The sequence below is a fragment of the Solea solea genome, chromosome 8 (assembly GCF_958295425.1).
Source record: "Solea solea chromosome 8, fSolSol10.1, whole genome shotgun sequence".
NCBI lineage: Eukaryota > Metazoa > Chordata > Actinopteri > Pleuronectiformes > Soleidae > Solea > Solea solea.
In genome coordinates, this window is record NC_081141.1 from 15,463,557 (window position 1) to 15,489,251 (window position 25,695).

At 42.0% G+C, this 25,695-nt stretch overlaps 3 protein-coding genes across 9 annotated transcripts in view; 1 reads left to right on the forward strand and 2 right to left on the reverse strand.

Moving 5' to 3' along the window:
• LOC131464532 (corticotropin-releasing factor-binding protein-like) overlaps positions 1-5,102 on the reverse strand; it is a 76,298-nt gene extending 71,196 nt beyond the window's left edge. The window contains exon 1 of the mRNA XM_058637045.1: positions 4,967-5,102. Coding sequence (XP_058493028.1) covers positions 4,967-5,039 — 73 coding nt within the window. The 5' untranslated portion in view covers positions 5,040-5,102. The remainder of the gene's footprint in view (positions 1-4,966) is intronic.
• On the forward strand, positions 5,047-13,465 carry LOC131464533 (secretory carrier-associated membrane protein 1-like). Of its 5 annotated transcripts, none has more exons than XM_058637046.1 (10): positions 5,047-5,259; positions 7,026-7,106; positions 7,338-7,448; positions 7,548-7,562; positions 7,874-7,985; positions 8,556-8,684; positions 9,286-9,445; positions 10,013-10,114; positions 10,277-10,394; positions 10,836-13,465. In XM_058637046.1, exons 1-10 carry the CDS (start codon positions 5,203-5,205, stop codon positions 10,995-10,997), a joined length of 1,047 nt encoding a protein of 348 aa, XP_058493029.1. In that variant the 5' UTR covers positions 5,047-5,202; the 3' UTR covers positions 10,998-13,465. The 5 variants fall into 5 exon arrangements, with proteins under 5 accessions (XP_058493029.1, XP_058493030.1, XP_058493031.1 ...); XM_058637047.1 differs by having other exon boundaries at positions 7,551-7,562; XM_058637048.1 differs by lacking the exon at positions 7,548-7,562.
• An 82-nt stretch (positions 13,466-13,547) lies between these two features.
• LOC131464536 (LHFPL tetraspan subfamily member 2a protein-like) lies at positions 13,548-25,274 on the reverse strand. 3 transcript variants are annotated; one of them, XM_058637053.1, is made up of 4 exons: positions 25,087-25,274; positions 16,557-16,769; positions 16,022-16,442; positions 13,548-14,993 (listed from the first exon to the last, which is right to left on the reverse strand). In XM_058637053.1, the coding sequence occupies exons 3-4, from the start codon at positions 16,431-16,433 to the stop codon at positions 14,737-14,739; spliced, it is 669 nt and encodes a 222-aa protein (XP_058493036.1). In that variant the 5' UTR covers positions 16,434-16,442; positions 16,557-16,769; positions 25,087-25,274; the 3' UTR covers positions 13,548-14,736. The 3 variants fall into 3 exon arrangements, with proteins under 3 accessions (XP_058493036.1, XP_058493038.1, XP_058493037.1); XM_058637055.1 differs by having other exon boundaries at positions 16,022-16,383; positions 25,087-25,273; XM_058637054.1 differs by lacking the exon at positions 25,087-25,274 and adding an exon at positions 16,859-17,071 and having other exon boundaries at positions 16,022-16,769.
• Positions 25,275-25,695: the final 421 nt, after the last annotated feature.

Below are 25,695 nucleotides of genomic sequence, written 5' to 3' on the forward strand. Positions count from 1 at the left end.
ACTTTGAGGGTAACCAGTTTTATTCTTTACAAGCTGCATTAATACTACGGCTGTCTTGGCTGCATTAGAAAGCACAGAGCAGATTCAGCAAAGACTCTATATGCCAATATCGTCTTTATTATGTGGAATTTTGTGCAGGTGTAAAGCTAAATATCTTTTACAGTTTGGAAGCAGACATAAGGCAGCCAATGAGATGTGTCCCATTAAAGGCATGGAAAATGAGGGTGCATATTTAGCAGAATGCTGCTCATCTCTCTTCCAACTGCACTCTCCTTCCTCCCAGAGCACTCCTCCATGCTCCATGCTTCTGTTTCCCTTCTTTCTCTCCTTTTGTCTTTATGGCAGCAATTGTTCCCTTTCATCACATCATTGGTTGAAAAAGAACTTTAACACACCGTTGACTCAGCAAGAGCCCCCCCACACACACACACACACACACACACACACACTCATTCCTGTACCTGCACTGTCCCTTTGGGCTGTACAGCATCAATCTGGAAGCCAATTTTATGAGTGCAGACCTCTGCTCTTTGCATGTTTATGTCAAACATTTGGAACAATTGGCTTCCATTGGCTGGAACAACAAATAAATCTAGTCAATTCACAAGCAAGGAGAACGGCACAGGCCACTGAGAAAGTGGCCCACTTGATGGCTGACAAGCGGAGTGCATGCATTATTCAATTAATACCTGAAAGGGGCACATTTTATGCAGCATTTACTCAAGCATCCACTAGTCAGTGTACGCATGGTCCACACAAACACAAACACATAACACACAGACTCCCCTACAAACACAGGGACTTGTGTTTGCATCCTGGGAAAAGACTGGACTCCCCTTCCATTTTGCCAAATCAAATATACAGTGAGAGCAAGCTAAAAGGCACTTTCAATCAGCCGCTCTGGGTCTGTCTGTCAATCTGGGAACAACAACAATCTAGCCTACTTGGAGTGGTCTAGTCAACATCCATTCCACAATAAATTCAATCAGTGATGCTTTTGTGTGTACGTGTGCGAGTTTGCAAGTGTGTGTGTGTGTGCGTGTGTGCGTGTGTGTGCGTGCGTCCATGTGAGAGTCAGAGTAAAAGACGGAGACTCTTTCTGACAGTTGCTTTATGACAACAAAATATATTTTTTTACAGTGAAACCTGACCTGCATGTACCAGTGAAGGATGTTTAATATTCAAGGACAGAAATGATACAGGACATACAGGAGCATTCCTTTGTGCACAATGGGGAATCTCTAGTTCACCCAATAATTGTAGAAAGCCAAGTAGCCGAGTTAACAGGCCTGCTGAGCTAATGACATTGATGTGAAGGGATGTACGCTGGAGTGATTGTCTGACTGTTTGAGATGAGTAAGTAGCACAAGCAGGCTCATCATGGACCTCTCATTATTTGGCCACAAATGGAAATGCAAATCGCTCACTTTGCTGCGGACGCTTCAAATTTATTAAACTAAAAGGTTTAATTTCCATTTTTCTCTGCATCAGCTTTATTTATAAATGTCATGCCCTATGAAGACCCTGTTATTTTCTCCCTCTCCTGCAGGCTCTTAACAAATCTGCTCATTAATATGGAAATGGGGAATCAATCGCTTTTCCACCAACAGAGGGCTGTTTCCGTCTGTGGTGTGGAATGTGCTCTGACTGGTCATCAGCACAAACAAATTCACACACAAACACACACCACGTATAAAGCTATGTACCCTAACTTACCTTTATACAGTATCTATTTATATCTCCATCAGTGCGCTCATATAAAAAACAAAAAACATTTTACGTTGTATTTCACTGTATCATTGTAATGACTGTCATAATAGTGCCAGAGCGGCACCAGATGTTGCAGCATTAATAACCCATAATATCAAGTCCTGCTTATCCAACCTTTCAGAGCCCTAAAATAACACTCGTAGACCTTAATGAGATGTAATTATGCACAAGGTTCTTATTCAGGGCAATATGACGATAACTGCATCTGTAGCTTTTAACACTTGGTTGTCATAGTTGGCCAGTAAATTGCTTCTCCCCTCTGCTTCTGACTGTCTGTCTGCCCCTCTCTCACACACACACACTTGCTGCAACCTATCTACTCTGGTCTGCAACCTAATGAACATTACTAAATGGCCATGACCAGTTGGTTAAAAGACTAATGCAGCAGCTATTAGCCAAAGCGGTTGTTTCCACACTGAGTCATCTGAGGAAAGCAGCACTGGAGTGTCCTGAGTGGACAAGGGCAGATAGGTCCCGGTCTTCACACACCATTCTTTTCCATGTACACACACATATAGTTTATATACAGTATACAAACACACACACCGCTGAACAGCATGTTTATCTTTCAAATTCGACAGCAAACAAACCATGTGACGTTTTCTCAACCCACAGTGCATTAGTGCTTATTAGGGCCTCAAGGTGTGTGAGTGTCTTATTAGGAAAATTCAGTTTCACTCAGGGTCTCAGCACTGCGGTTGCAGACCACTGGCCATTGATTATTCATAGAGTCTGTGATTGGGTCCATTAATACAAGATTACGGAGGGATGCTCACTCTTTCTCTTGCTGTGTGTGTGTGTGTGTGTGCATGTATGTGTGTGTATATTGGAGTGAGTTGAATTGCAATGAATTCAGGGTTTGTGTTTTGTCCATCAGTGTGGCAGCAACACCATATAGATTATATAGAGTACATTATCCAAAATGAGTAGGTTTGTGTCTATAAAAAATTAAGAACTAACCAAACCACGGGTTGAAGTAAATGGTATCGGATAAGCTTTGCCAAAACCAAAGTAGCATAGTGCCTTTGCTATTTAAATATGACCAATAGGATTCAAACAATAAGAGGGAATATCTTAAGTGCCATCATTTAGAACATACTGTAAGATTTCTACCTAATAGCATTTGTTCTTCAATTGAAGCTTAATCTGGGTAAATGGTGCTTAAATGTTTAAATCACATTTACAGGCTGTCAACTGATCTGATGTTCTTCACATGGTCACCCTTCGTTTGAATGAAAATAAATTGGTGGCAAATGAGAAAGGATTATGCAAAACTGGTGGAGGAAACTTATTGGATCATAGCTCCCCCAAGTGGGCATATTTGGCAACTGACGGACACTAAACCAATGTTGGAAAGCACACTCACCACAGTCGCTTTAAGGGGGCCTGATACTTCTTCTTGTAGAGACAATTGAGATAAAATGATTTCAGTAAATTGTCTGGGATTGCCATTGAGAAAGTGGTCACTGCTAAATATCATGAAATAGGAAGTCTAGATTTACCTCTTCTTTCTTTTTACAAACAAGCTTTCAACAGAACCGTATACACCTCCAGATATCATCCTAATTATCATTTTCATCATTAACATGATCATCGTAATTTTACAGTGGAAGACCTTGCTGTGGTATTTGACGTATACAACTCAAATAATGAACTATAATAAACAGTATTGACAGAAATTAACAGAAAGATGTAAATATCAAACCTTGAAAAAAATATTTTAAGTCTTTTTTATGTTATTATTTCTGTCAATATCCTAGCTCAGGAGGGTGATTTTGCTCTTTTGTTTCAGTTGGGCTTTGGGGTGGTACAATTTTAATTTGTAGAAAAAAAAGTAATAATTGCTCAAAAAACAACATAGGGTCTTTTGAGAATGCTATACGTTTTTGATAATAAATATCAGGTTTCTCAAACCAAGGATTCTAACAAGAATTGACTCGGCTAATTCAGGCTCAGTTGGTTTTAGTAATCTAAATATTGTAGCATATTTGTCAGAAAATATTTACTCACACAGAACACAAAAAGTTAGTATATAATAAGTGTAGTGTTAGTGCATGGGAGACTGTGTGTCTCTGTAAATAGTGAAGCTGCACTGTAGTGCTGTGTGTATTTAATGGGAGTTTAGAGACAAGGAAGATACTTTCAGAAACATCTGTATCACCAAAAAGCCTGATTCCTTGCATAAAGTAATTAATTATACTGGCAGTAATTACTGGTAGAGACATAATTACTCTAAAAGACAGGTGTTGATGAGATGGTTTACGGTGTCTATTCCAAAATGGAATGCCGTGAAAAGAACTACAGTCTACAGAGATTTGACAAAATTAATTTCTTAACCTTCATCAATGATCAAAATCAAGAGGAAAATTCACTTTAAATTATTTTATGTATTCTGAATTGTGGCGCATACAGAAATAGACCTTATGTGATTTAAAATGTTTGCTTTTGCTCTTTTGTATGTGGTTAGATCTTTATTTTAGGATAGTTTATTTTATTGCCGATTTATTTCATTGTTCTTTTATTGTTGTCCTGCTGTCCTTATTGCTATATTGTCACTTTCCTTCATTTTCTACAAATTATTTTGTTCAAGGTCGTGGGAAAGCTGGAGCTGATCCTAGCTAAATAGGGCAAAAGGCACACCAAATGTGTTCATTTGACCTGAGAGATAAGGTTGTTTCTAGGAATGTACAATATTGGACTTTTTGCCAGTATATTGGGAGTGATTGGGCCGATAAACAATACGATACTGATATATGTATGTTTTTCCTTGCACCCAACTGCAGATGAAATTCAGTCTTTTCTGTAGTGAAATTCACATATGTTGCATACTCTTGTTGCAGAAGATGTACATTTTCTTCATTGAGCTAAATAAATAAAAAGGTGCAAGAACAATTGCTGTAGAGGGCGCCAGCATAAAAGTCAAGAAGGTAGCAGTCTATTTAGCCTACTGTTGTAGTCATTAGTCATATCAGCAGACTTTTGATGTGTTGCTGATATCAAATAATACATTTTAAAGCCATTATCTGCCGATACTGATAACGTACCGATAATATCCTGCATCCCTAGTTGTTTCTATTATTGCAATATAACTTATTGTTTGGTTGAGGTTTAAATTTTATGTAATATTTCAAGAGACGCAAAGCAGGAAAGACTAAGAAGCAGATGATTTCAGTATACATTTCCACATGAAGCGTACCTGTCCAGACTCCATGCTGTCCACGGTCCTGAAACAGTGACGTAGGTGTGCAGCTCATCACGCATCCTCTCATCTTCTGCCATTTCTTTCAGCCACGGGCTAATTTGCTAAACAAGGGGTCTCCATCAGCAGGAGGCGGGGAAGACTGCGGGCAGCAGAGAGAGGCAGTCGAATTACCTTTCTGAGGAGAACCGTGGAGCTCTTCCACACTGTAAAGTGTTAAAAAACGCGACACAATGTCTGATTTTGACAGCAACCCGTTCGCAGACCCGGACTTCAGCAACCCTTTCCAGGTAGCTAACCTGGCTAGCTAGCCTGCTAACGCTTGGAGAACTGTTGATGCCAGTCTAACGCTAGCATCCCTGCTAACGGTCTGACTAGCTAGCACATAGAGCTAATGTTTGTCTGTATTGTCAGTCTTATAACGCACATATGAAATCTCTGTTGCCTTTTTTAAATACATCTAAGGTTTATCTAACACTTGACTGTCTGTCTGCAAATTCACTAAATAACGACGATGCAAACAAAGAATAAAGCCATATGATTATGATGTTAGCTAGCTAACTCTTAGCATCAATCAGGTACGTCGTGTACCAACAGTTCATGTGGTACCAACAGTACCACATGAACACAATGTTGGGATATTAAACGTAACGTTGAAGTTAAATGAGGTATCGTTAATGTTTCAACATTAAGTAAGGAATTTATTAAAAAGGTGTCGCACACAATGCTGACATTAAACTAACCCTGGAATCACACGGACAATCACTTAAAACACATTGAAAATGACAACAGTTGACAAAGCTTTTGTTTGAGTTTCTTCAAGTGTCGTATTCATTGTAGGCCAAATGGTGACAACAAACCATTCGTGCTTTACATAGACCAGTGTTGTATAATATGGTGCACTGTAGTAAAGGTTTTCTACCTGACACTTAAGACCAGGGGTTGACTGCAGTTTGGCGATGTCGAAGCCAACAGATCACCTGTAGATAACGCTAATGACTCCCCCTTCCCTCTATTTAAGGATGGGCCTGTCAGTGGGTGGAGTTAAGATGGACGCTGTCGGTGTGAGTCCGAAAAGCCCAAAAAATAGTCATTTCTTAACCCTTCTAGTTGGAAGAAAACATGAAGAAAGCATGTTTGAGCTGCAGTGTTTGGCCTGTGGTGATTTTTGTTGATGTTATTATTCTACCTATATATGGTCGAATAGAAACACTCACTCATTGTCTACTGCTTTATCCTCCACATGAGGGTGGCTGGGGGTCACTGGTGCCAATCCCAGATGACACAGGGCAAAAAGCGGGGTACACCATGGACAGGTCACTGCAATCACAGGGCTTGAATATAAACAATGTAACACTATTTCTATGCTGTGTTCATTATCATCTTTTACATCTACTGCTCAAATGTCCCATGGGCGCAACCTGTTTGCTGTCACTTTGCTTTACTAGCACAATCTTGCTATTGGCTTTGTCTGTCTTGAAACCACTGTCGCCGGGCAACACAATCAGACTGTAAGGACAGGTATTTATAGCCAGATGCAACTTACACGATGAGCTGCATCCCTTGTCAGTCATGTATATTGTAATTCTCTCGCTGCACTGGATTGTGGATTTTTCTTTTTTAAAGGTTGGCCTAGTATCCAATGAAAAAGGGGATGTGAAAGGAAGTAATAAAGCTCCTTTCCATAGCATTTAGAGAACACATACAGCTTTTATTATGGCTGCTACTGCAATTCTTCTGGGTCATTCAATAACATTTCTTTATCACATCTCTTTGCATCTCATTCTATTCATCGTGTTTTAAAAGCCAAGAAAGTAATGAAACACTAGCCTTAATTTCTTTAACTGCATGCACACTGTGCTCCCACTTTACACCCTACTGTTTATTCTGTTTAATACAAAAATGACTGGTCAGAACATGATCATTAAGAGGCTCTAATTAATGTCTGCTTAAGTGCGGTTAGCATACAAATTATTGGTTGGTAGAAACAGTAACAATTATGAATTTGATTTTGTTTTAAAAGTTTTAACCCTCTGAAATCCTCGGTGTCTCGTAGGATCCTTCTGTGACGCAGGTGACTCGGTCTGCCCCACCTGGTGGTTTGGAGGAATATAACCCCTTCACAGATGCCAGAACGGTCAGCTTAAGAAGCATGACTATTGATGAGACTGTGCATGTTTATGTTCGTGTGATTCTTAATCAGTGACCTAATTTAATCCATTACCCTCTTTCTCTTCTCCTCCTCCACCTCTCAGTAACAGAGGATTCCACTCACAAAATTTGACTGCGGCCCAATTACAGTTTTGATTCAGATTCTGCCTTTTGGATTGCACAAATATTAACATAGCAGATCTATGCTGGATTACAGGCAGCCCCTGGAAATGCTCCCAAACCTACTCCAGCCCCTTCCCAGAACACGCAACCTGCCATCATGAAACCTACAGAAGAACCACCTGCTTATTCACAGCAACAGACTCAGGTACTGCATACAGAAACATGCTCATACAATATACTGCAACTGCATTTACATTTACGTTTATTTGTTTTCTATATACCCATCTGTGCTTCAATGGCCTAGCAGAGGCGCAATGAGGTATTGTCTTTTATCTGATGTCTTCCACACCACACCACTCCATGTCACTGTCTTTAGTGTGCATTTATTTAATGCCTTTTCCCCACCTGTAGCTTTCCCTTCAGAGTATAACGTTAGAGCTAGATTAGTACTAACAGAAGAAGACAAGTGAGATGACAGCAGGAGTAGATTGTGTTTCCAACCCCCCTCAAACTAACACACCCAAGCATACCTGGGTGGAAAATACCTACCATCACTTATCTTATTGGATATCACAACTCCTGTCAGATGCTGAGTGGTGAATTTTAGGGGCATTTCTGTGTCTTTGTTAGGACCAAGCACGTGCTCAGGCAGAGTTGTTGAGAAGGCAGGAGGAGTTGGAGAAGAAAGCAGCAGAGCTTGATCGTCGGGAAAGAGAATTACAGTCCCATGGAGCCGCGGGAGGTCAGTCAGTTCAGTGAGATCCCTTATTCACACACTCGGTTCACATTAACCCTCAGAGTCAGTGTGGTCGCTGGCAATTAAAGCAAGACTTATTGCAGTGTTGATAAGAATCAGACAGCTTGTATGTTACCATGGAAACAGCTGGATTTGGCACAGCTTTCCATATTTGAAGAACAGTACACTTTGAGTATCCAAGGGCCTTCTTTACACAAAATATGCAATGTATGAATTTTCCTATATTAGCACCAATATACATTCTGGACTACGATATACATTATATTCTGTTGAACACTTGAATGATTCATAGATTTGGGGAATTTAGCTTGATTTTAACGTGTCTTCTTTAAAATGTACTTCATTAATTAACAGTGTGGATGCACCATTTAGTTTTCCTAAACTACATTTTAGTTTTAAGACAAATGCAGTGTTCAGTTCACGCACACTCATTACATTTACTTATTTTAGGGTATACAGCATATAGTGATCACTTTGCATGAGGTTAATTTAAAAAAAAGTTCTCGATATTATACAGGAGCAATCATCAAATTAGTGTTGCCTTTTTCCACACAGGTCGTAAGAACAACTGGCCTCCAGTGCCAGAAAAGTTCCCCGTTGGCCCATGTTTCTATCACGATATTGCAGTCGACATCCCTGTAGAGTTCCAGAAGACGGTCAAGATCATGTACAACCTTTGGATATGTAAGTGGATCATTATGGAGTTTATTTTCTCTTTTTAATTAATTAATTCAGCACAGGCAGCATTGAGTGCAGGCGAACAGTTATGAGCAGGAGCTGAGCAGATTTGCTCACGAGCGGGAGAAAGCATTGTAAAGCCTGAATGAGAAATTAAGAAATGGTGATCTCACAATGAAAGACAGCGCTCTTGAATCAAGATGAGAAACTCCATGGATCATCTTTACTGAGAGGGCAGAATTACTGCCCAATTTGAGAAGTATTACCTACTCTCCAGTGAATATTATCATTGTCATTTATTGTAGTTCGGTTAAACAAGCTGCAGAGCAGCAAGGGTTTACTTACATTGTTCAAGAGGCCCCTTATTCTGCAGCACATCTCATTTCAGAGTCATTAAATAACACGATGAACAGTAATTTAAATCACTTCATTATCAAACACATTTGTCTGCTCATTTATTACTAGTGCATTAGATAAGTGAGAGATGTGTACAATTTTACTGTATATAAGTTATGGTTTAATTGTGTTCTTTTACTTAAAGGAATCTCGTTCGGTGATTGTATTTTATTTATTCTCTCTGTCTTTCCATCTCTCTCACCCTCTCCAGTTCACGCCGGCACACTTTTTGTGAACATGTTTGGCTGCTTAGCCTGGTTCTTTGTGGACGCAAATCGTGGCGTGGATTTTGGTCTGGCAATCCTATGGTTTCTGCTCTTCACCCCCTGTTCCTTTGTCTGCTGGTACAGACCACTTTACGGGGCTTTTAGGTAAGCAGATAAATGAGGAATTCCAATGGGTTACAAACACACATATGGTAATAATATTGGTTTCTCCACTCCTTTTTCATTCTCTTTCAAGGTGCATTATCACCAATTAAAACAATGAAACGTGACATATCAACAAATGCTGCAGTTGCTTGTCCTTCTCTTGGAGAAAACAACAAACCCATAATGTCCAGTTTGCTTTCTTCTGTGTACTTGCTCCTTCTCTCATCTCTGGGTCAGAGTTCAGGGGCAGGAACTGTGGAGCATGTACTGAGCACCCAGGCCAGTTTAAGTCCAACTGAATGTAAACATGCGATATCTAACATGGAAATGTACCGACTGTCATTACAGCAGATGTCTCTGTTAGCCAAACTAACCTTATTTCAGATAAATCGTTGTGATTGTTTCTTGGCATTATTCAATCACAAGAATCTTTTTGGGATTCGTGTGTTTGGGAGTCTGGGAAGAGAGCACAAAAAATGTGGATTAAAAACACAGCTGAAGGGTCATTTTAACTGCCTCCATGTTGCTGCTGTCTCTTAATGCCCTCATTCTCTTTCCCCACCACAGGAGTGACAGCTCATTCCGCTTCTTTGTCTTCTTCTTCGTCTATATCTGTCAGTTTGGGGTTCACGTCCTACAAACCATCGGCATCACCGGCTGGGGAACATGGTCAGTATTTTGCAGCGTGCTAATATACAAGACCAACTTTCACTCAGATCATTCCAATCCAAATGCCAATGGTTACAGATCTAAAAACAACAAAGCAATACTTGTTTTGTAGTGCTGTGTGAGTAAAAGTTCCAATACCTTACATTTGTTTTGTTTTACCAGTGGCTGGATTGCAGCTCTAACTGGTCTGAACACCAGTATCCCAGTGGGCATCATTATGTTACTGATCGCTGCTCTGTTCACTGCTCTGTCTGTGGGCTCGCTCATCATGTTTAAAAAGGTAACGGCATACGCCCTGCACATGCTGTGTTTAATGCACTCAACCTGAACTGTGAGAATACAAATGAGAGTCACAGGATAATGATGTAAATCAGTCAAGAAAATAACTATATACAGTGTATGGAAATACTTCATAGTTGTGAAGGCTGATGTCAATTATTTATACATTAACGTTAAACAGTTAACAGTAATTTGGTGAGCATTTTGTTGCCTATGTATTTGTGATATTGCTTAAGTTCAAATCTGTGTCTCAAGGATTTCTGACTGATCTAGGTTCTAACGTGAGTCCATATAGGCACTGGGAAAGTGTCAAGAATGAACAGGATCCCGTGCAAAACTTTTATTCACTCCACAACAGTGTTGTGATCATGCAGGAAGAGAAATAGGAGACACTGCTGTGCCCATAGCCTTGTGGTCTAATTTTCTCCTCCACTCTTTCCAGGTGCACGCGCTCTATCGTACCACCGGTGCTAGTTTTGAGAAGGCTCAGCAGGAGTTCGCAACCGGAGTCATGTCGAACAAGACCGTTCAGACGGCGGCCGCTAACGCCGCGGCCAATGCTGCAACCAATGCTGCTCGTGGAGCCTTCAAACCTCATCCATAAACTGACACATGCCCACACACACACACACACACACTCATGCTTACACGTACACACTCATGCTAACACATACACACTGATAAGATGGAGATGCACAGCTCTGGCCCAGTTCCTCGGATCAAACATATATACAGGAAGGTGTCCAGAGCTGTCCACCCTCACCTAAAAGTCAGTAACACATCCACCATGTCTGCTTCTCAGTCAGCTGACTATATGCTCACGTCCCTTAAGTTGTCCACTTAGCGAGTTAAGGTGTTCTCTGAGTGTGTGGGATTTCATGTCAATTTCTTACTCACTACTTCGCTCCCATGTCATGCTGAGGTGATTCTACATCAGGCAGAGATTGGCATTTCTAGCATACCTTATTTTTGTCATGGTGACGACCTGCAAACCGCTTCCTGCCTGGTAAACACAGTGTTGAGTTCATGGAAAAGTGATAATCTGATCACGGTGTTGCACATGAATTTGTTTTCTTGATCACGTACTGAAACGACGAGTATATGTTTGAATGGCTGCGGCTGTGTGTGAATGTGTACTTCACTTAAAGAAAAATGTGGCTCCAGTGTGGAGGGTTTTTTTTATAATACAGTGCTTGGTCGTGGAGATGTGAAAGGTGAATGTCACCTTCGACTATATCAGCGCTTCTAATCTCAGACAATACCATTGTGATGATGGTAAAATGTCATTCTTAAAAAAATAAAATAAAAATGGGATTATGTGTGTATGTATGTGATGAAAGGACCTGCCCGCAGTCCTTTCAACAGTGCTCCGATGACCTCTGTGTGCTACTTTGTTTGGAAAAGTGGGCGTGGTCGGCATCTCTGTAGCTTACTAAGATGTGACAGCATGAAAATGACGTGCTTTGACAGCGGAAGAATTTCTTCCCTCGTGTATTTTCCATCAGTTTTCTGTGAGAAGCGAGTTATAAAACTACTGCATGTCCCAGTGGCTGTTTTGACAGGTCACCAGTTCTCACCACTAACGTTTATGTCGTTCCGGTGCTTTCATGGCCTGGTTCAGCAAAAAAAAAAAAAGCAGAGAACGCCCTTTCCTTTATGTACGTGTGTATGTTTGGCATTAACTGTGTGGCTCTCTCCTCAGTTGTTTTCTTTCACACTTGGTTAGAAACTAACGCGCTAATGAGTCTGAGAGTTGCCGAGTCGTAGCCTCGTGTTTCATGTTTCCTGTTGATGGAGGACACATGGTCCCTACAGAGTGATTACTGAGAAATGTGACCTGGCTTTTCTCACTGAAGACGACCTGGACAGTGTTAAAGCTATTCCTTTAGAATACCCTGTATAGAAAACATAATAAATACACTGATACTGATGATTTTTTGTTTTTGTTTGTTTTTTCAGTATTGGATTACTGGCAACAGACGTTTCATAGCCAAAATAGATTGGACTTGATGCACATTCTATGTCATCACTAAGAAATGTTAAATTTATACACGATAGCGTTGGTGTTTTTCAGCACAAAGTTGTACAGACTACTGTCATTAAGGTGAAATATGGACGTGGATTACATTAATGTTGTGGTTTAGCACCTCATAGTGGTGAAGAGTGGAGATGTGCACAGTAGATGACTGATGACTGGTATTGATGTTACACACACGTGTGGAATTATAACGATGTCGTGGGTGAAAAACTTGAGGAGAAGATCAACTTTTCATGAAGTAGTTAAGCCTACGTCTTGGAAGCAGTTTATGTTATTTTTGGACATCATATCTTTAATGTATTGCACATTTCTTGTTTTGCGTCAATTTTCATGCAAAAGACGAACATCGGTTTTATTTATGGCGTAATTTATGTCCTTTGCATTTCAGTTGTGTTTGGTTTTGGTTTTAAAGTGTGTTTTTGTAAAAATGACATGATCGTAGCATCAGCTAGATTTAAAAAAAAAAGAAAAGAAAAAGTGTTAAATGACTTGCGAGTTGTGTATGTGTGGGTAAAACTGTGTGTATGCTTGGTGAACGAACAAGGAAAATCGCCCTCAAGTGTTATTCTAAGTCCTGAAAAGCTGTGAGAGATCTACCAAATGTCATGTTTTCCATCTTGGTTTGTGATGTGTTCCCTTATCATATTTTACTTTAAGGTATTAACTACTTTGCTACGTACACTGACAGGATTTCCATGTATCTATAATTTGAAGCAGTTGTTAAATGAAACCGTGCCACAGTGAATATTTTGTCGACGTGTTTGATGAGCTGGCCCGCAGTGCCAGTGATGTGTTTGAAGTTTGCCGACAACAAACTTTGTTTTTGACCACTGGCCTTTTTACTTCACTGAATTAAAGAAGAAAGTCATTCAAAAGGGACACTTGTATATTTTGTAAAATTGAAAATTTGATCTCCATTATCAGAAACATGTAAAAAGAAAATGTAATGCACTCTTGTCTGGCCTTTGTCGCATGTGAAATAGTTTGAGTTTTGTATATTTATGGTATTAACATTAAATAAAATTTGAAAGAAATCGTGTGCATTTACGTTTACAAGTTTTGTCCAGGATCGGGTTTGGATGCAACAAGCAAACAAAAAGATTAATCACAGAGAACTTTACTAAAGGAGGCCTGGTTTATTTGAGTACAAAGAACAGACTGTTTCTCTTCACACATTATCAACCTTTCACGCACGCAGCATCGCGCGCTGTACCACAGAAGCCGTTACTCTTGTTAATGTAACAAAAAACAACCAACAGTCGACACTAAACGGTCTGGAAATGCTTCTTGACACAAATCCACATCGTGGTCTCATCCTCTTAGTCCCAAAGCAAACACACACACACACACACACACACTACAGCTCACTTATTGCACATGCTCACCTACAATGAATAATAGCGCAGCATCACATGAATCCGATTTACAGCAATGTGAAATTAATCCAGGGTCAAGTGCAAAACACAATATGGGGTGCCTGATGGAAAAGGGGAATACACTGAATCTATTCAACTTAAAACGTCTTTGCCTTGATCTGCTTTGAACGCGGCAACTCCCATGATTCACTGGGAGCGTTGGCCGAATGTGTGTCTAGTGTCAATTCACAATTGTTCTCATGTCAGGCAGCCCAAGATAAGCTGCAGTGGTTAATCATACTGTGGGCAAGGACACAGTGAAACATGGCAAGTTTCTCTCACACACACACACACACACACTCAGCCAGTTACGGAGCTACAATAGAATTCATTTACAGGTAGGAACTTCCTTTTATGTAAACAATCCCTTGTGGCACATCTGAGAATAACTAAATATCTTACTGCTACTGTCAGAGAATTACAGCAGGCAAATATGTAGGAGCCTCAACAGTTTTAATCATCACAGAACATCGTTTGGGTGTTTCAGCGAGCACATCTGCTAACACTCAGTGGTTTGTTGAGGTCTGCAGGTGAACCATATAAACGAACGTTATAAAAGGCATCACAGTCCTACACACTGTTTTACTGGCAGCGTTTAATCTGTCCGCAACACATTATTCTAGTACAGTGGTTTGTTTAAGGTGAACATTTTTACAAAAATAGACAGTATCTTGGTTATAATAAAAAAAAAAAGAAGAAGGAAAAGGAAAAGTGTATGGGTAATGTTCTTAGCCTTACGTAGGCTTCAGCAAGTTTCAGAGGGAAACGCCATGCCATAAAAAGCGGTTACCAAACGTTCGTTCCTTAAAACAACCAGGTTTTTACCAGGATATCATAAAGACAGTCACTCCCGATGACACATTAAGATGACTCCCAAGGTTTGTGTGGGCTCAAAGTAGGCATATCAGACTCTTCCCCTCCTCAATCTCCTCCTGAACCTTATCGCTGGAGGTGGCAATTTCCGCCTGAGCGGACAGAACGGCACAGAGGAAGGTCGCCAGCGTTCCTCCTATTGCTGCGTAGAACGCCCAGCCAAGTGAACACAGAGCCGGCCTGAACGGCGAGGCCTCAGAGCCGCAGTAACTGATCACCTTCTCTGAACCCCAACCAGCAGGATACAGCATGAGGCCCACCATCAACAACAGGCCTGGAGGGAGAGCAGAAGATGAGACGAGAGGTTTCATCACACTCATGTAAACACTGAGGCTGAGAGAACAAACACACTGGGATCCCACTGCAGCTGGACACACGGGGACTCAGCATTTATTTATCTCTTAAAGAATTTGACCAGCTCCTACAGTGATGTCACATAATGGCTCCACCTCTGGGAGCCTGTTGTTGAAAAGACCTGTTTGGTTTGGTAAAGTTTTACCACATTAGATCACAGTAGATATTTTTGCCAATTTTTTTTGTATCTAACTATATTTGTCTCACCTAGTCAGTTTAAAAACTCTACATAAATACCATGAATAGCATGATTCGTGTAAACACTATTGTACATATGTCACAGATTAAATACATAAAAAAAAAGGCTTCAGTAATAGATGAAGTGTTTCCTCGCGTCTTGAGTTTGTCCGGTCTGTGAAAACACAGATGATGTTTGGTTTAAAATTTGAAAATTTGAATCAATGTATATATGTTGCATGTGACATGCTTCCATATATTATGATCACTTCCTTTTTGATTAGATCTAGTAGTAAAAACTGAGCAGAATTGCTGAGTGTGAAAATCCCAGTCGATCTGCAGTTCTTGGTGTACCTAATAAAGTGGCCAATAATTGAATATATTAAAAACTATACATATTACTCATATGTCCTACTGTATTTTGGTGTGTTCATCTCATGTCCGATACTGATATCACAAGCTTGAGTATCTGCCAACACCGATATCAGTCCTGTGCTAATACATTTCTAGCTATTTCAAGGAAATTATTATGTGTCATTCTTCTCACATAAAGAAGAAATAAACAGCCCACAGCATGACTCAGCTAAAATGCTGTTGCCGACTCTTATTTAAATGTTGTACATTTGAATTGTATCAGATTGTACATTTTTATCTGCCCAATATCCGATCCAGTGATTGTGACCAGTATCGGATCAGTACCGATACCGAGTATCATATCAGCTCATCCCTAATTGTATGAAAGCGGAATGCCCAATAAGGAAATGGTCTCACCTGCGATAGCCTGCAGCAGCCCGCAGATGTTGAAAATGCTTTTCTTCAAGATGCTCTGGAAACACAGGCTGAAGATGGACACGCAGGCCACACACCCCAGCACCAACGTCCCTGCTGCCAGAAACAACATGGCACCCTTCCAGAAGTCACTGGCCACTTCGCCAAATGTCCCAGCGTACGGCCCGCAGCTCACCCCTACCCCCCGGGCCCCGACGCGGAGGCAGCGGCTGTAGAGGCCGAGAGACGGCCGGTACTCTCCGGAGTCCACTCCCGCTCCGGTCACGCTGGAGTCTGACCGCGGGAATCCCAGCAACCAATCGGGGCTCATGAAGGCAATGAGCTCAGCAAAGGCCACAACAATGCTGAGCAGAGTCCAGAGCATGGAGCGGCATGTTACAATGACATGACACATTTTGTTACTCTTTTGTAAAAGGGTAGCAACCAGTGATTTAAAAAAAAAAACAAAAAAAAAGTCGATTAAAGCTCCTCCAAGGCACAAATCTCTGATTTTGACAAGTTTAAATTCTTTCCTTACAAACAAAAAGCTCCAGCAGGTTCCCGGTTCAGATCCAGATGAGCTGCTGATCCTTATCCTTTCTGAGCAGATGTTTTCCCTCCTTCCCTCGATTCTTTCTTCTTTGCTCTCCCCTCTCCCTCGTTGAGGTAAGGTTCAGCTCTGGTCATCCCAAACATCTACAACGCACCAAAGCAGCTTCCCTCAGCCATGGCTTTATCTGGAGAAGCAGACCTATGAGAAGAGAGAGACACAATGGGGGTCAGACAGAGACACACAGAATATGTACACAAGGAAGAAGTGGACGTAACTAATGTGCGTACATTTCCCTTCCACTGTGAATCATCAAGCTCCCTTGTATTTTGCTGGAACCCCCTCGCCACCGAACGAAAAAATAAACATCCACTTCTTGCAACCGTCAGGCAGCAGTGAGCACACCGTGAGCAACACTTCCAGATGTTTGCAGCTACAGTCACCGTGAGTCACGCTCACATCACTGCCAGAGACGACTGAGTTCATACCGTCGTCATTTTCCCCCCGTGATTACACCGTCTTTGTGTGCTTGGCTTTATCTGCCAAATGACAGGAGCCGGGTGTGCGTTTTGCTGCTGAGCAGCTGTCAACGCCGATCAGCAGCAGAGGACGGAGCTCTGTTACAGCACGCCACGTTCTGACTGTAACACACGGCACCACATGCCAGATCCTGACTACTGCGGCAGGCACATACACGACATCACATGTTCACTCCACTATCGAGCGAGTCAGGGTACATGTGATAGATTAGAAACGGGGGGGGGGGGGTGGCAACATTGGGTCTTTTTTTTTCTTTTTTACAAGTTGAAACTAAAATCTAATTTAATTGCTCTTTATTCGGCAGCATTCAAAATTTGACAGCAAATTTATACCAGATGTGCGTGCGTGCGTGTGTGTGTAATGTGTACAGTTCAATCAAAGCAATTGTGATGCTGTTGCTATGTTATGATTTATTGTCATGACCACAGTGGCCTGGCCACGGGCTCCTGCGAGCGAGGAGGTTCTTCTGAGAACCTCTGATGTCAGGGTGTAGCATTATGATGATCACAGGAAAATATGTAGTTTTAAATATAGCGTGGTTGTCTTTTCTGTAGCCGTCAATCTTGCTGGTGGACTTTAGGACGTGCAGTGTTGTAACGTAACAAAGTTACTCGTTACTACCAAATACAATCAGACATTCACACATCTGGCACAGTAAATGTCATATACTTGAAGACTTTTACTTCTACCAAAGTCATTTTCTGGTAAGATACTTGTACTTTTACTCAAGTATCCATTTTAAGGGGTTGAACTTAGTGTTAGTCAAGCCATGCAGATAGTGTTGATTTTATTTGTACAGGTTTTTCCCTCTCTGAGGGGATTAATATTTCATCTAATTTAGCAGCAAATAACTGATGCATGACATCATTATTAGTTAAACTCAACACAGAAATTGCAGTCTCATGACCACTTAGATGTTTAATTGATTCCTTCCATTGCTGTTTTCTATCACTTGGAATGTAAACTTTTTACAGTGAGACTTCTGGATTATCCTGGATGATACAATCAAGTCTGTTTTGTAATGCTTAAAACATTTCTGTGGTCTAATTCAGTAGATTAGAAGACTAAACTTTCACATTAAAGGGAGGCTTGTTAAGCTGATAACAGTGGTGCTGTTCAGTCAAATTATGGCTATAATTCCTGCCGTGTGTGTCACATAGGCGGTGATGAGAAGTTCAGCACAGAAAACATTCATTAAGAGCCACAAGTCACTTTGTTGCCCTGAGGGGGATAAGTGTGGGATTAGGTTACACACACAACCCTCCCCGCCGAGACGCTACATCGTCCCACCACATCTGTAAGGAATGAAAACTGAAGTTGTACGTCGTCTGATATGATCGGAGTCAGTCCGAGGCAGAGACCTTCAGACATGCCTCAGGCGACAAAATAAGTATTATCTCCCACTGATTCATCTTAAGCTGAGGTTGACTTAAAACCCTCAGAACTAGGTCATAATAACAAAGTCGGAGGCATGACAACATCTGAGGCGCAGGTATGAGATTTACAACACTTGATACGTGGGTGGATTTCTACAGGTCACGGTTGTGTTTCAGAGCAGTTCTGCTGTATTTACAGCAGGTACGGTGGTGCAGTGAATTGTGTTTCTTTGTTTCTTTGTTTCTTTCTTTCTTTCTTTCTTTATTTATTTCCGCTTTGTCCTGGGTTTGACAGTGATGCGCATCTGTAACGTTCAATTTCAGCCCCACTGCAGGATTTCAGGAGCACATCACTGAAAATTAGCTGTCTTCCCATTCTGCAATTACGCATCCTAATTAGAGATTGCACAAACCCTCAGCCAATAAACACAGTCTTGCATAATTACCCACCGTGATAATACACTGTGGGGACAGATCTCAGTTACAAGTGAGCCGAGTGGAGCTACAGCAACAGGAAAAATGTGTTATCAGTCGGCGAGGAAATGACAGAAACAGACAGGAAGTGCCGGTGTCATGCTTTATGAGGCCGTAAAAATGATCCATTCTAAATCTAAACTGTCATTTCTCAGTCAGGTTTACACAAACAAAATGCAAAAAGATTAATCTCTAGAAACACGCTTCAGTCTGTGAATGGTTGGTAGTAAGGATATCAGGACAAGTTTGAAGGCAGTTTGGGGGAGAGTCCTTTTTTTATGAGTTGATTTCCGACCTCGTCAAACACCATGGAGCTCTCCTTGTTGTCATCCTAGTTGTTAGAATGCTGTCACACGACAGCGCTCATTTGGTGTGACTCACAGACACAGACGCCTTCAGCACGACTCCATAGTTACAACTGCAAAAAGGCTGTTTTTAAATGGGTGTGTGCGCATCCTGGATAAATATATATATGTAATTGTGAATCTTTTAAGCTCGCACACATCACGCATGCATGTTTGTTTGCATAACTTTTTTGTTTACAGCCACCCAGGCTACAGTTTTATTTTCTCTGCGGAGTTCTTGTGGTGTATTCTGCTTGCAGCTGATTATAGTCCGTCCAGGCCCGGGCCCGGTGCTGTCTGTTAAGACTACAATGCCCACAAATTAGCAGCCTCTGCCTCTTTAAAGTACAGGGATGGAGCCTGAACATGCCTGTGCAGAGGCAGTTGCAGGCACCTTGTGTGATCTCTCTCTGCTCTGCACTTAACAGGAAATCTCTCTCACTTATCAAGGTCACTCACATGTTAGTGTGCACTTCCACTTCTAAGTACGTGGCCATGGTGACACGTTCTTTCCATTTGGCCCACTTGCATGTCCTTGTTTTTGTTTGAGTGAGTGATCCTTGAAACCAGCATCAATGGTTATCGTCATCGTCTTCGTCCAAAACAAGACCAGACCAGCGAGTGGACTGGAAAGTGTTCATGGTCACATACAGAACTCATGGTCACATATGGAGATAAAAAAAACGTGACTTTTCCTAGTGGGGCTTTCTTGCAGACATAAGCATCCTGTCTACATGTGTATGTGTATGTGTATGTGTGTGTGTGTGTGTGTGTGTGTGTGTGTGTGTGTGCTGCAGTGCCGTTTATTGAGCAGAAAGGTCAGTACATCCTGAAACTGATGAATACTTTCCGCTTGTTTGCCGGTTGCCGAACAGACTTGTGGGAAAGTACTTCAACAGCACTTCCTTCCTTTATACTGTGTTTACCTAGGAGTATTTTACACAGTGAAGCACATGAAACACTGGAGTTATGACGATTCTCATCATCATCATAGATTTGTATCGCCACCAATACTGACAGATCATGGTGTGACCTTCATGATCCAAATTGATCAGCGGTCGTGTGGTTCTGCGTCTAATCTGGACCAGCTCATTCCCACACTGCTCTCCTGTCCTGACAGAACCCACGCTCGCCACACAGGGTTCTACTCACGGAGTGTGGGCGTGATGCCAACTTATACACAGTTTTGCAGTCCTTCATTCAGTGAGCCAACTTCTTTTTGCTTCTAGAAGACAAACTTCTTTTCTCATTGACTAAAATACACAAACAGTCGGGCCATGTTTTGGCTGTGAAGACCCGTTGGCCGAGTAACCTCTACGCTCAATAAAATCCCCACTAATGAAGCGTAACGACAGCTTGAGTCAGAGCCTTTTTTTCTAAGCCCCAGAAAATGCTGTGACGACGAGGCATATGTGGGTCAGTCCGTTGGCCGTTACTCAGAGGGAGACCACTGAGGGCTAAACCTAGAGTAATTGGTCTGAGATATCAGCAACAGCACTGGTGGCATGCCAAGGTGCTGAGGTAATGAGTGCTGGCCACTGCAGCCTGTTCTGAAGGACGACGGTGGGTGGTTAGGAGATCTAAAGCACTGTTGACCCAGGCGGTTCCATGAAGGGCAGGACAGATAGACAGACTCTTTTAAGGCCTGTGAGAAACACCATTCATGGACATGAATTAAAAACTGTGAGAGATGACAGAAAGGCATTTGTTTCTTCATAATAGGTGGGAATGGGACGCAGTTTAAAAAAAAAAGAAAAAAAAAGGAGGCATTCAAGCTGCTGAATCACCCACCCAGATCAGATGACCCCCTCCCAGCTGATCTGGGCTGGGAAGACTCCATGAACTCGTTTTTTCTTAACTCACAGATCCTGAACCAGAAACCTCAAACCAAGGCAATCTGTTCCCTAAGCTGCTGCGCCGGGTCTGGTCATGCATCTGGACCAACCAGGAGGAAGGCCCTAAAACCAAAACCACAAAAGAGACTATTTCACCATTTTTCAGGACTACATAGCATCTCCAACAAGATGTGGACAGTGGGCAAATCCCAGGCCACAGATGAGGGTCTAATTTCCCTCCGAGTCTCTAAGACCAAGGAAATAAAACCGAGAGACATAAAACTAGTATGAAACCACACAGAGTTGGGCAGGACCAAACGTATCCCTCGCTCATAAAAGAATGCACCAGCAGAGCAGGGCGAATGAAGCAATGTAGCTTTCACGAGCCACACACAAATCTCACACCCTGAAGTCTCGATTTCCAAATCAATAGCCTATTCATTTTTTTACACAGAATGGTTTCCAAGTCAGCCGTTCAAAGACCTGCAGGCAGGCCATAACATCATCCGGAGAAGAGACACGCACGTCCTGCAGCTTTGACTTTGGAACGTTTTCATTACAGCTCGTTTGTTTGCTCGCACAAGTCCAACCAAGCAGAAGAAAATGCACATGACTCTAAAGTGTTACACATCAGGACTGCTTTTGATTATCCCACGTGGCCTCAGGGAGGCCAAAGAGTCACCTGCATGCTTCAAAAGAACAAGCCGAGTTCTGCTTCTCCAGTTTACGTGAAGGTTTTTCAACCCTGACAGATATTATGGGACAACTCCTGCGGCTCTCTTCAACATCTTCTCTCTTTGTAAACACATCCCTGTGGGCCACTTGCTTTTGTAGCCCTCCATAAACAGTGAATGAAGTGGGTTTCAAGAGGAGAAAATGTTTCCCATGGATAAGCATATACCATCATTTCCGCCAGGGAGTGACGGATGCATGTTTGGCGCTGCAGAGGTTGGTTTGGATTTATTTTGCGGACCCAGATTAAACACTATAAAACAATTCAAGCTGTAAAAAGCCATCAAATGTTCCCCAACTGTGCACGGAGAGTGAAGAAATGGCAACGGCTCCAGCTTTCAAACACAACCAGAGGGACTGAGGTTTCTGTGACAATAAGAGGCCCCCAAAATGTAAACAGAGAGTCAACAGCGAGAAGTTCCTCCAAACGCATGCTGAAACAATACAGCCCACTTTACTGACGCAAAAAACACGAAAACAAATACACACCCATAAACTGTGAAAGGTGCCAGCCTGGGCTCATTCACCCGGGGTGTAATTGCATAAAACACGCATGACTACCCCAGAGAAAAGTATTAACGTGTGTGTGTGTGTGTGTGTGTGTGTGTGCATACTTGTATTTGATATCCCTTTAAGACTTTTTCTGGCATAAAACACTGTCCCTGTCAGGACCAGTAGTCCTCATAGGGAACAAAACCTGATCCTAATGAGGCAGAACTTAATGTCTGAGAAACTTGTTAAGTTAAGGGATAAGATTTTGAATTGTGGTTAGGTTGAGGTTGGGGGTTAGACATGCACTGGTTATGGTTAAGGTTAGGGATAAGACTTCCCAATCAACGGAGGTCAAGTTAGTGTCCTATGAGAAATAGCAATGTGTGTCTGTCCAAAAAGCCTAAATAAAATTGTGCCTCTTCATCTGGTGTGACTCAACTCAACAAAAGCAGCAACAAAGAGGGGCCGAGACCAGCCCCCTCGCTCTGTCTCGAGCTTTCAGACCTGCCGCCATTGGCCAAGAATGCACTCCTCCTCTCTCCCTCAAAGACAGGCCATTGTGGCCCCTAACCTATTCAATCTGTGCAACACCGCCCCAGCCCCTCACACTGACTTTGTAGTGGCCCCGCAGTTTCTGACGCACAAAGCCCCTCAGTGACCCTCACATTTCACCAGCACAATGACAGGCATGGCGTGGACGTGCTCCACTCTCTTATTTTTTGTCTCTGAAAAAATAACGGACACACACACGCTAAATTACTTTTTTCTACGAGCGTTCCGCTTGTTTGTTTACAATGAGAGAGAGAGGCTGTGTGTGTTGCCTGAGATAATACATTTGTGTTTAGATTAGGTAAAAATGTCAAATGTCTTTTAGATTTGAACCACTGTCAAATGAGTTTAAACAATGCTGATTAAGGTCATTTTCACACCTTATAGTCCGCTAGACTCGCTTCAATTGGGGGTTGCAACATTCAGCCGGTCGGAGTTTGCTTTCACACTGCACAAGCGAAACATACCGAACCTTTCAAATAACGTATTCCCCTCCTCACCTGAGGTGGCACTGCAGCAAGAATTAAGACAAACCCTTCGTTGCAGTGTGCTTCCTGCATTTGGTTCACCTGAAGTGAACCGAGACCTAAGTTTTTAATGGCGGACCAGAGTTCAAATTCACACCTCTCCAAACGAACCGGACTTTCCGAGCAAACGGACCAGGATTCGGTTTAGAAGGGCTGGTGTGAATGCACCCTAAAGCTATCAGCTCCTTGTGACGTCCTCTGTGTTAATCAGTACAGCGAGTGTTTACATCTCGTGTCACCCAGCGACATTCCACTACACACACGAAGCAATGTGTTTCATGTCAAGACAGATGGACGCATCATCGGGCGAGTAAAGCGAGACATTTACAAACAGGTGTGGGGGTTTCATTGAAAACACAAAGAAAGTTTCAGAAATGTTTTCTAGTGTCCAAAATGTGAACCCCACCCGCCCCTGCACTGCTGGTGTGTACACACAAACACTCCCTCAGTCATGTCTGATAGTATTGCTCGACAGAGCTAGTTTTCATCAAAACACTCAGCGCTGCTTCCACTGTTAGAAAAATACATTAATAGGCAATTTACACATGACTGTACGCAGGGACATCTGTTTACTTATCGCACTGCTCAGCCCGTGAAAACACTTTTATACAATAAAATATGATATATGAAATATGAGTTGCAGAAATTGTAGAATCCCACTGTTCAGCCATCTGAAAAGTTTCTATATGAATCTAAAAAGATGCACCAGAGATTAAATAAATGGTGATTTCCTCAGAGGGTTAGATCATTAAGTAGTTAATGCAATGGCTTCATTCCAAAAATATGACAGCATAACCATCTCTGCGGTTCTTCGGTATCTTCTGTGTGGTTTAACACACTTCCTCCTAAATTCACAAGACGCTACTGATGTTCATAACTCACATAACGTGACTGGTCTCTAGTTTATCAAAATGACGAGTTGCTTTTACAGCACTACAGGGCAATACTTGCTCGAGTGCATCGCATCACTCCATCAAAATGACACAAAACAAGTTGGCGCTTGACGTCGAGGCAATGTCGAAACTCAGTCTAGGAAAAGTGGGCAGGCTAGGGCAAATTCATTTTGGAGATGGCTGCGATTTCCCTCCTCCTCCTCCTCTTCCTCCCCCTTCTCTTTCTCGTGCTTTAGTTTGTCCTTGAACTTAACTAGAATAAACACTGAACATCTTTCTGATTTTTGTTTAGGTTATGATGTAGGACCACTTCCCCTCTCAGTGCAGTGTGAGTCAGGCTGTGAGCTCCATGGGTGGCTCTCTCACACACACACACACACATATGGACCTCCTCCCTGTGTTTCAAGGACACGGGGTTGTGGAAGAAAGAGAAGTGGAATATAATATACACATTAAGACATCAGAACAAAGTAGGTAAGCGTGGAGGACATTTCCCTAACACTGTGCTGAGGTCTCCAGCTGCCAGATGTTCCACCTGAACACATCCAGCTGCTGATAGCTCACATCCAGAGAGGAGAACTGCTGCTGTTTCCTCTTCCAATTCACATCCAGCATTTTCAATGTGACGTAAATATGGCTGTTTAAGCCGCATGTACGAGCAAACGCTGAGAGGTCAGCTGTTAATGACAGACACAAGTGTGTGAGTGAATGAAAGCAGCTCTTTTAACTTCCCCTCTGGTCTTTTCTTGTACTTACGAGAAGTCACGGTGAGGTTTGTGCAGACGCGCGTGAAGGAGTCGCCCTTTGTTTTGAAACGCTTGCTGCTTCTCTAACCCGGATCCGCTCGGCTCGGCTCGGCACGGCTCTGCAGACGCTCGTGAGACTCCTTTCTTCTGGACGATATTCTCTCTCCCTCTCTCTCTCTCTTCTCTTCTTTTCCTCACACAAAGCCATCCCACTCTACTTTCACTCTGACGTAGTCCTCTTCCCCCTCCCGCCCTCCCTCTTGTCCCTTCCCCCACTCTGAGAGAAAGACGACGAAAAGTTACACAGCTGATAGTAATAGTGATAACGATGATGGTAATATATTAGAGAAAAGTTCCACTAGTTTTGATAACATACAAGTACAAGTTAAAGTACTGGTCTAAAAAAGTACTCAAGTTAAAGTAAAAAAAATTGTACTTAGTTTTTTAATAAGGTTGTGGTTTCTTTCTCTCGAGCATGAAGGACAATCTAACTAAATTGTTTTTAATTCAAGGCAAACCTTTACTAATTAAAGTGCTGACAAAATAAAATAAGTAAACACATGATGTATCAGTCAACATGGGTCAAAGAATTCACAAATGTCACAAATGCTTTAACTTT

Bases quoted from the DNA above. Each gene is read 5' to 3' on its own strand.
- LOC131464533 (XM_058637046.1), top strand. From the start codon at position 5,203: ATGTCTGATTTTGACAGCAACCCGTTCGCAGACCCGGACTTCAGCAAC. The intron at 5,260-7,025 runs GTAGCTAACCTG...GGTGTCTCGTAG, and splicing joins ACTTCAGCAACCCTTTCCAG to GATCCTTCTGTGACGCAGGT. The intron at 9,446-10,012 runs GTAAGCAGATAA...TCCCCACCACAG, and splicing joins CCACTTTACGGGGCTTTTAG to GAGTGACAGCTCATTCCGCT.
- LOC131464536 (XM_058637053.1), bottom strand. From the start codon at position 16,433: ATGTGTCATGTCATTGTAACATGCCGCTCCATGCTCTGGACTCTGCTC. The intron at 14,994-16,021 runs GTGAGACCATTT...CTCTCCCTCCAG, and splicing joins GCTGCTGCAGGCTATCGCAG to GCCTGTTGTTGATGGTGGGC.